Source organism: Schistosoma mansoni, chromosome 1 (genome assembly GCF_000237925.1).
Source record: "Schistosoma mansoni strain Puerto Rico chromosome 1, complete genome".
NCBI lineage: Eukaryota > Metazoa > Platyhelminthes > Trematoda > Strigeidida > Schistosomatidae > Schistosoma > Schistosoma mansoni.
In genome coordinates, this window is record NC_031495.1 from 28,446,167 (window position 1) to 28,458,054 (window position 11,888).

Below are 11,888 nucleotides of genomic sequence, written 5' to 3' on the forward strand. Positions count from 1 at the left end.
ATAAGGTGAATATCCTTAAATCATATAAATTACACTAAATGTAATTTAAATTATTGTTTAAATGCCAAGATATATAAATGAGCGAAAATATTACGTGATTCGAATTCTATAGCTAGCAGAGAAATTTCGCAAGATCAGGAAGTCGGAATAAATCATAAGTCAAATCATTCTATAATGCTCAACAACTAACTGTTCCCATAAACTGCTCTGCTACCCAATGTTTAATATTTTTTTGCATTATAAGAGTTTATAACCATCAATGAATGCTAAATTGTAAACTGCTAAAAATCTAAGATTCCAAATTATATATTTTTAGGTGAGAACAGACTGTTGCATAGCATACTGAAGTGAAGTGACATTTTATGAATTCGAAATCGAGCATTTTTCACTTAGATAGGGAAACTTCTGTGAAGCTATTAAAGAGGAATACAAATCAGACGTTGTAAACTATAAATGGACAAAAAATATATAAATGTGTGTGAACTTATATCCAAGTTTCAGTGACCAGTGGTAAGGAATCTGTCAATTTCTTCCAAATCAACTAAAATTTTCAACATACTGACTTGGGATTACGATTCTACTGTAGTGACCAATATATATATGATTAAAAATTTCATTAGTAGATAATCGCTGTTCAATAAATGAACTCACAAACAGAATTATTTGAAATTAAAGACTACGTTTATTAAAAAATAAAGCTGAGGAGTCCCATAATAGGACGAAACGGCCATCCAATGTTTCCAGGTTTTCGATGGTGGTCTAGCTTCAATTGACTCATGATTTCAACTGTGAAAATATTAAAAAATAACCCATCTTATTCTATCCTCAGAGTAATATTTTTCCAGGCAAAAAATCGCTACAAGTTTGTCACTCTCATCATACGGTTTATTTAAGCAATATAAGTGTGTTTAATAAACTAAATGTACAAATATATAAACTATGTTAAACAAGAGATAATTCTATTCATCCAGTTGAACTACTTGTACACTAAATAAGTAGTGTGATAAAACCAATGAAAATTCAGGTGACAAGAGAATATAGCTTTTAACGGCAATATATATTTAAATCAATGAATTCCTCACAAACCACTGTAGTGAGTAGTAATATAGTTAAGTTCCAAATATCACATGTGCTAAGTTCCTCAGCTTAGTATTCACATAACTAAAAATACCATCTTTTACGCAATGTTAAAAATTAGAAATGATTCCCATTTTGTTGTGAAGAATTCCCGCGCCGTAATCAAACAACTCCAATGTTTTTCAAAAGTAAGTATTTGCCAGATTAGAAAGAGAAAGAATTTAAGACGTTTCGAAGTCCACGTTGTACATGTTTCCACCGTTTTCAGTTGTAAGTAATCTTCATCTAATCTTTTCGAGTTTTCGTACAACTCATGTAGACAGGGTAACACATGGAATTAACATAAATTAATTCAATTTAGGTTTATGAAAAATCAATTGGCATGGAATCGTATTTAAATGGTAGTGTCCTCTCAATTTCGTATGTTATAACTTAATCGTTCAGTATGTATAATTGCAAATTGTGTAATATACTAGTTATATCACTATTTATTATTATTTACTGATTCTATTCCTACATTCCCATAACACTAATATTCTAGGCTTATACAGTGGAGAAGACTTGTAACTCATAGAGAGGATTTCAATGGTAATACACTTTCTGGGAAAGATGGGTAAACCGTAAAGCTTTTATCGTCTTCTATAACCAATTTCATATCTGTCTAGTCTTTAAATGTTGATCATATTCTGTCAAGAGTTATAAAAATACAAGGATTTTATTAAGTAAAACTTCAGAAATATTGCTGTCATTGTTCAAGCAGAAAATTAGGCTATCCAACTCTCTAGGAAAAAGAAATTCCCCTATGTCTATGACAATTTTATTCCTAAAATTTGATTGTTTTTTCCTGTTGAAAATTCCCATTCATTTTTGCTATTCTGCAGATTTTTTTTCTCTAAAGAAAGCTAATCAGTTAGCTAACTAATATTTCTATCCAATTCCTTCTTTGGTAGAACATTAAAGAACACTTTACAGACACACTTATATACAGGTCAATGTTGGCTTGATAAAATGAAGGATTAGACAAACATATACATACAGTATTTATGACTTACATTATTTCGCTAAGATAAAAAAATTTTTAAATAAAATACTAACTGTCCTGCTTTTCAACCCATTACAGACAATTTTTCACTCCTGAGGTTTATAGTCATTGGAGAAATGATTTTTCCCTTTCAATCTCATACCTTTTGTATTATTCAGTCACAGAAATTTCAATTGGCTTATTCTTGAAAAGTTAAATAGGATTTTGTCGGATTAACATAAACAGGAATCTCTTCAATTAGAAATATTAGAACGTTAAGTCATTATTATATACTAGATAGGCTGTTGTTACTACGCGTTTTACAAACCCCTCTTTAGCATCTTTTCTATCATCCTGTCCTGATAATTTTCACTATAGTCATCCAAATGATAATGTTTTATGAATAAAATCTTATTTCAGTCCTTCAAAATTACCTAGATACAGTAAATATTTAACAGAACTATACCTCTTAACAAGATTAATATTAGTTAAATTTAATTGAAGCTTATTTTCCAATGTCATTTAAACCCAATTTCAAATCTAATTATGGTAATGCTAATCACAATTTGGAAACGCAAACGAAAATTATTAATTTTTTCAATACATACAAACAGCTATTAGATGGATATACTCGACATATCATGAACAAATTGCATCATACTACATCCTTCGTCAGTAGTAATACTAGTTGTGGTAGCAACATTGGTAATAATACCGTTGAATTTATGAGTTATGATTCACTTCAAGATCATCAAAATATAACAAATGTGGAACCAAATACTGTATGTTCTTTTAAATCACCAATAATCAGTTCCTATAAAAACTTAAAATTGAAATCATATTCATCAACAACTAATCCCATGAACTCCACTTCTAAATATCCTTGTTTTAATGACTTTTGTTTGACAGCAAATAATTCACAGTATAAATCAAATGATTTTATTAAAACTTACTTCCAAACATTATCATCTTTTCCTTTATCTAATTGTGATTCCTTTAAAACACAACATGATCCATCTATCAATTCACGATCAAAGTTATCGATTTCAAGAATGAATGAAGATTTTTTTAAAAACGTTCAACCATCAACAACATTATCATTATTTTCTTCATCATCTGTTACATCTTTATCGAATAAGTTATCCATGTCCCCATTGACAACGTTGACAAATACAACAGCAACATCATCAAATTCATCGTCACCATCACTATCAGTAGATTCAATAGATATAAAAACAAATATTCCTAAACATTTAACCGTACAAAAAATCTTAAAACGTTTAGCGAAATTACCAAATAATTTAGGACCATATATTTGTCGACTTTGTAATCAATATTTCGAAAATGCACTCAAGTTAGCTAATCATCGTTGTCCATTAATACTTCATACTGATTATCGTTGTCCTGAATGTGATAAGGTAAAAAAGTTAATGGAATGTCATCTAATTTAATTTATCTTATTTTATCAGAAAGGAGGTTTTGTGGAGATTGTAGTAATTTAATAGTTGAATTCATGAGTCGATTAAAGGTTTTCCATGGTGGTATAGATTTAATCGATCCATGAATTCAACTGTTAACCTATTTTAACAGAACGATGGCATTACTCATAAAAACAACTTTCAGTGAATACTCATTATAAGTTGTCTATTCATAAGTATCATACACTTGGCTTATGAATTGCGTAGAATATCTATTTCTCGCTTGACCTACATCAGTTTAAGAAGTCAGTTTATAGTTCTATTTATTATCCTTACAAACATACATACATACAGTTGAAAACGGAATACCGATCACTGTACTCAGCTATTAGGTAGCATTTAAAATAAAACCAAAACATAGTATACATCTATTTTATAATATGATGAGAGTGGGCAGTTGTACCTACCTACCACCTAATTAAACAGAGAATATGTTTAGTACTTATTAAGAAAATGTCAAGTATGGGTAACTATAATACGCACATTGTGGTAATTTATATCCCCGAAGAGATTTATTATTAGTGGTTTCGTCAAGTATTTATCCTCTCAAAGAGCATCAATCACATAAATATTGCCAACAGAAGTTCCCTAGGGGGTAACCTAAGTCTATATCTCTCTGTTGACCATTTTCAATGAACAGGGTGATGTCAAGTCAATCAATCTTGAATGAAATCCTTTAATTATTCAAATATTAATCACAGCAATTACCGTCATCATGACCGATTTCTGTCACAACACTTTTTCAATGTCATTAAATTCTAGTGACTGTTCAATTATCCACTTAATCAACAGATGCAAGCCTCTCTGCAATCTTATCATTACTTGGTATATTTATGTATACTTTAAAATCATCCAGTCAATCATTTATATAAAGTAAGGAGAGGATTAGAAACATTGGTTTGAGGTACTCCATTTTTCACTGATTTTCAGAAGTATAAGTTACCATTAAATAAATACTAACCAGTATTGTTGAAGTCTCTGAATACAATTTACTTCCTGATATCAATGAACTCATAGTTCTAGGCTGAACGTAGAATATAATGAAAGTGTTTATAGAAATCACTGTATGATGATGACCATTACATGTTATATAGTCTAGGGTTTTAATAATAATGATAATAATAACACTACATCATATATTTACTTTTTAAAAGTTTAAATTTAACCAAGGTCGCTAATTATGTATTACTTACTTACTTACGCCTGTTACTCCCAACGGACCATAGGCCACCGACCAGCATTCCCCAACACACTCTGTCCTGGACCTTCCTTTCTAGTTCTATCCAATTTATGATCATTCTTCTCATATCTGTCTCCGTTTCTCGGCGTAATGTGTTCGTTGGTCTTCCTCTTTTCCTTTAACCTCCAAGATTTCATGTGAGGGCTTGTCTTGTGACGCAGTTGGTTGATTTCCTCAATGTGTTTATTATCAGTAACGAAAACTAGATTCGAAGTTTCCGATAAATATTAAAACGAAAGCGTTTTGGTTTAGACAAAAGTGTATTAGCACATTGTTTACAAATTCCGATCATACTGAAATAAAGTTAATGTGAACCTGAAATTTTTTCAATCAATCCCAGTCAACCATCATCCTAAAATAATGGTGAAAATACACAATACAAATTTGAAATTGTCAATGCAATGAGTTTTTTTTTGAAGTTTGTAAACATTGAAACTCCTGAGACTGAGTTTTAAGAGTCAGTACTTTTCTATTCTTACATTCCAATTGATGATTAAAATGTTAGTACTTTCATGATAACTTTCAGAATGAATATTAACTTTAAAAAACATACAGTACTTTCTTAATCCATCAATAACTAAAGTGTTCAAAATAAATTATGTAATTGAACAACACACACTTTAATATAAGTAGTATATTTAGTTGTCAGAGCATGTCATATGGAAAATTGAATCAATAATTAGTGAATAATATTGATTTGAAGAAGAAAAGAAGAGTACACTATAAAAAATAAACACTAAATTATTATCAAACAAACCTTTTCACAATTTTAGAATAAAAATTCAAAAGACTATTTAAGATCAATTTTGTAAGTTGTTACATCTAAATATTCTGTTATGAAAAAGGATAGTTATTTGTGTTAGGTAAATAGCCGTTTCACTGCACGTTTCTTTAATTCTAGATTCATTGTTTGATTACTTCCACTTATGCATGCACGTTCATACACACAAACTGACGAATACAACATAGCGAAATGTGATAGTTTCTGCTATTTGTCTAATAATAATTAATCACTGAGTATTTCATAATAGGATATTCTCTAGTTTATAGTAAAGACTGCAATTCTATTGACTATGTAGTAATTTAGTCATTGATGTCTATGATCTGACATCACAGTTCATCTTATTTGATGACATATAGTTGAAAAAAATGAGCATGTAGCCATGAATCTGTTTTATATAGTAAGAAGGTTTTAAAGGGACTGATACTCTTGATAAGATTCAAATATGTATCCCCTAAATAATAAATCAGAGGTACTGATGTTGAGTTTTTTTTAGCTGACGAGTATCATTCTCTAGGACCCAGATATTTGTATTAAATTATCATATTATTAGTAAACAATATTACAACCATGTTTGACTTTCACTTTTATTAATGAAGTCATTTTGTAATTTGTATAAATGTTTTAATATATTTCCACATTATTAGTAAATTAAATCTAAATTGTGAACACACGAATAATAATTTCTCAAATAACTAATACCTAAATAAAATTACACTTTCATCTTTTTTCTGTTATAGGTTAGGTTCATTCCGTTGACTTGAGTAAAGTACAAAGTTTCCAGCTGTTTAATAGAAAAAAATTGGATAAAAGTCTAAAGACAATACTGAGTAGTGTTTTTTCTCTCAACTATTATAAGGCGTGAATATTTATTTAAATCTTTGCGAATAATGACTTAAACTACTGAATAATCAGCGAATAAGATTAGTCATAAGCAAAAATGGATAGTGGCTAGCAGTGGAATCCAAGACGAGCGTTTCGTTTTATTTGGGACTCGTCAGCTGGATCTACCTGCATCTCAGAGTTGATGTTCACTCTGGGACTCGAATCCAGTACCTTTCGCTTCAAACGCCATCGCGTTCTCCACTCAGCTACTGAGTCCTGATAGCCACTTGCTTGTGGAATGAGGTGAAGTTTAAATTCACTCAGTATTGTTTATTTGAATCTTCCCATTGATGTTTAGGACTGCAATTGATCAGTCTCTTATTGGCATATGTGCATACTGTGTGTATTGCCTCGACATAGCCTTAATTCACAAGCACATATGCCAATAAGAGACTGATCAATTGCAGTCCTAAACATCAATGGGAAGATTCAAACAAACAATACCAAGTGAACTTGAATAAGATTAATGTTTGTGAACTTTGTCTATTTTTAAATCTTTATTTTACATTCATGAATGAATAAAAATATGCTGATGTGATATTGGAATAAGTTGGCATCAATTTATACAAACCAGTTACTACATAGTAAAGAGTGTTATACTCTGATTTAAACTTTTAATTCTGGCTTATAGATTGATTTACACATTCTTTATTTGATTTTAATTAGCGAAGTTTCAAATTTTTGAACAATCATATTTATCGCTTTCAAGATAACAGATAATACAAACGAAGACAACTAATGTAGCAGTAGCCTCTGAATTAATAGGCCTCAACATACACAGAGGATAAAGCATGATTCTCAAATACCACACGGAGAACACCAACCCAGTCACACTTGATGGCGAAACTCTGGAAGATATAGAAACATTCACGTATCTGGGAATCATCATTGATGAACGAGGAGGATCTGATGCAGATGTAAAGGCGAGGATGGGCAAAGCAAGGACCGCATTCCTACAATTGAATGGAACTCCAAACAACTGTCAACTAATTTCAAAGTGAGAATCTTCAGTACGGACGTCCATACAGTTCTACTGTACGGAGCTGAAACGTGGAGAACTACTACATTCATCGTCAAGAAGGCACAAGTATTTATAAACAGTTGTTTACGCAAAATACTCAAAATTCACTGACCGGATAATATAAGCAATAGCCTTCTGTAGGAGAGGACAAACGAGCTTCCAGCTGAAGAGGAGATTAGGAAAAGACGTTGGAAGTGGATAGGACATACATTGAGGAAATCTCCGAGCTGCATCATGAGGCTATCTCTAACTTAGAATCATGAAGGGGGGTGGGAAAGAGGAAGGTCAAAGAACACATTACGCCGGGAAATAGAAGCAGATATGAAAAGGATGAATGGTGACTGGGAAGAACTGGAAAGGATTGCCCAGGACAGGGTTTGATAGAGAATGCTAGTGTGCGGCCTATGCTCCTCGACGAGGGGTAACAGGCGTAAGTAAGTAAGTATTGCTTGTAAGCTTCAATAAGCAACAAAATCAAAGTTCAAGGTTTCCATTAGTTACAACGAATGAATTCAAGTTTCATTTTAGAAAAATGTAATTAGCCCTACTTAGTATCACGAAATACCATGTAATCTTGGATGTATTTAGGCCATCTTACTCAATTATGTAATCACAAATTTAACATGTTTCTATGATCTGTTGAAAACTACTACATTTCATCAATATGTATTACATAAGATAACTTTCCCAGTTGATTAGAATGAAAATAAATTTTTATGGTAAACACAAACTGATTCGTTGTACTGTAATTGTACACAACATTACTATTTCCTCTATATACATGATAATGATCTATATTTGGTCAGATTTTAGTTTAGATAGCATGACTTTACATGTCTTCATAAACAGTAGATACCTTGACCTAATGATGTAATCCAATTTCCTTCAAATACTGAAATCATTAGATTTATTCTAATAGTTATAAATGGTTTTATTGAAATATTAATGGAAGCAAAGAAATTCCAAATCGTTAATAATATATAAACATTAATTTAGGCTACTATTTGTAAAATTCAAAATTACAATTTAGTTATATCATGGTATTTAGTGTTACTGGTCCCTTCTTTCAATGATCATTTTAATAACGCTATAAATACTTGATACATTCTTCTTTACCCCTAGTCAACTTTCATAGTTTCTAGTGAAATTTATCAAGTAAATAGATGCAATTAAATGATATGAAATAAGTAACCCTGGATAATTATATCGTTATTCAGTTAGTTGACAGAAACTTGGATTAAAACTTAGTGTTTATGCTTGTACGCTCACTATGAAATCTGGTGTATAGTTTCAACCAGGTTAGCGGCGTTAGGGGGGGGGCACAATTTTGAGAAGTTCTAGATTGAAACAAAACACTTATTAGTTGTTTTCTGTTATTCCATAATACTTTAACTGATGTCAGCTAGTGGTTAGAATTATCATTTTAAAGCATAGCCATCAGCCTTATTGAAGTTACTAATTAACACTTACATTTCTTATAAATTGTTAAGCGTTTATTTTGAGTACTAATGCATGACTCTTTACATTGATTTGATATATTCTAGTATAATTTAGAACCTTATCCATAGAGCTAAACGAGATTTTTAAATCCATTTTCAGGATTCCCTATTAAATACCTTCAATCACTAAACAACCAAACGTGACTGAGAAGTCAAATCGGTCGTGCTAATAGTTAGACTTCCAAATATTTGATGGAATTTGTTCAAAATTGAGGAGTAGACAAATCTAATATTGGTTAATAGTCATGGTTACTAGTCAATCACCAAGCTGTGTTTATATATATTTCAACTTTATAAAAAAAGACCACAACGTCTATTTATTTACATTCGAGCGCATAATTAGGATATCTCAAGTAATAAAAAAGTTTCAAATATAACTGCATTACAGAAGATTAGAATAAACCACTTTTTAAAAATGTCGATTGGATTCACCTGTAATATTTAACCATGCATATATGGTCATTTCTTTTCTGTTTTTATAAAATATTTTAGGTATTCAGTTGTCCAGCTAATCTTGCAAGTCATAGACGTTGGCATAAACCGAAACCTGAAAACCATTGCAATCAAGTAGCTATAGGAAGTCACTCCTCATTTTCAACATCAAATAATTGTAGATATTTACAGAGAGAAAATACTATCATCATAATTCTAAAAAACTGACTACCAATGCAAAATTATTAAACAATAGTATACATTTAAACAATTTATGTAAGAATGAATTGAACTCAATGGTATTTCATCAGAAGCAAGGGAACCGATGTAATCAGTTTGTAATTAATTCTAACTGTATAAGAAAACCAACTTTTACTGTTCAAGCAATACTTGAAGATTCTTTTAATAATAATTATAATACTCAAAGTAAGATAACAAGGGATAATAATAATTTAACATTGAACTTTGATGAAACTATCATCAATGTTGAATCACCAAATTCAACAGACTGTACTGAATCAAATAAGATAAATTTAAATCTCTCAACAACATATAACTCATCAACTAACGACAATAATGACAATATTCATGCTACAAATAACATGTGTAATATTAAACAAGAGTTAATTAATCAACAAATTTCATTACAATGCAATTACTGTAATACTCCGCTATCAACTCGTAGCGAATTAGAAACTCATATGGTTGAACATATTTTCAGTAGAATAAAGTCAGAAATAGAAGAGATTCATTAAATATATCAAATACTACCTATTAAGTTTAATTTCTGAAGTATATATAGTAATCAGTTGGCTGACTGATTAAACCATTTGACATTTAACCTAATAATATCACAAGTTTATACTTGACTCTATCCTATGCCATCATACCATTAAAATGTAATTTCAAACCTAATACATAAGACAATACCAATAAAGTAATCATGAAAAGAGTCCCATGTTTTTATTCATCTAATTCATTCATGTATAGTTTAATGAATTGTTGATAGGATACTTGTTGTTGTCTTTTGACAGCTACTCTTATTATTCTATCATTATTCTTGTTTCTATCTTTCTTGATCTTTGAGCACTTTTCAATCTACCCCTGAATTCTTAAGCCTTTCTTTTTGAAAAAAAAAGACTGAAATCAAATTGTACTACTAACAATATCTTATTCATTGTGACAATAACAACTATATATAAAGAAGGATAACTAAACTATCACAAAATAGGGATATCAAAGAAACTTGTTACACATTTTAAACAATCTTGACTAAATTTGTTTTCTTACTTTCTTTTTTATCTCAACAACAATGAAACAATAAAAAGGACGTATATATATACATATATGCACATATATGCACAATAAACACATATAAACAACACTCTACTTATTACTGTACTGTATATATGACAATCGGTAAATGTATAAAGAGAAGGGAATGAGAATCATTTAAAAAATTCAGAAAGAAATTTTCTGTTCCTTACTTATTTAATTTTTGTTTTGTTTTTAGTTGGCATAAAAATGCTTCATTTTATTACCATTGAACAGGTAGTCATCAATAGGATAAGAAAAATGTTGACGTTCTTGACTTTCTTCTGTTGTTTTTATTAAGAAAACAAAATTTAAATCATTTTCTTATTTTATAGTTATTAAATAACCCGCAGAAAAATTGTTACGTTGTTTGTTATTATTACTATTATTAATAGTAGTAGTATTAGCAGTATCAGTAGTATGTTTTCCCTTGGCTTTCAAATGACATTATTTCATCAAAATTTCATGAATGATATAACTGCGCAATTTTATGATGAAATTTTTATTTATTTATTTATTATTAATAATTTCATATAATTAAATATTTTAATTGTTAACATAAATTGAAAATAGGTAGATGCATTGAAAAACAAAAAGAAAGATATCCGTAGAGAAAAACTGAAAGAAATTTTAATGCGTTTTTTTAATATTCGACCGTATGTAAATATTTCACTTAAGAAAATAGTGTTATTACTGATTATTGATTCATTCATTGTTGTGTTGATTTATATTATGTATTTATTTGAATACATACATATTGGTACAAGGGGGCACCAGATACATATGCGCCGCACAAATCTCATTTGATTTGTGTGAGGGCTGTGATACGGCCCAGGTGCCCAAACTGAAGCAAGTGGTTTTCTTAGAGGGCTTTCGACCTAAAGATCTGATCCACAAGGCAGTGGAGCATCGTAAGGAGATGCAGTCCCATGGTAGCCGGTGACCAACGATTGGTTCATACGCCATTTGTTCCTTCAGGATACTGGAGCTCATGTGCACCATTGGTTTGGAATCAGGGTTTTCCAACTCCCCTAAGTGGACTCACTGTGTCCACCAACCCGGTTAAAGCGCCAGACATTCGCTTTTCGTCCTCTCAAGTTTGTAAACAACATCCCCGCCACGAGGAGGCAGTGATTAGAA

General features: G+C 30.6%; 1 protein-coding gene across 1 annotated transcript; it reads left to right on the plus strand.

Annotated features, from left to right (window-relative positions):
* Window positions 1-2,613: 2,613 nt before the first annotated feature.
* On the plus strand, window positions 2,614-10,189 carry Smp_172430 (insulinoma-associated protein (ia-1)-related; the record flags this gene model as incomplete). Its single annotated transcript, XM_018793928.1, has 2 exons — window positions 2,614-3,516; window positions 9,716-10,189. The coding sequence occupies 2 exons, from the start codon at window positions 2,614-2,616 to the stop codon at window positions 10,187-10,189; spliced, it is 1,377 nt and encodes a 458-aa protein (XP_018648392.1).
* Between the last annotated feature and the right edge of the window lie 1,699 nt (window positions 10,190-11,888).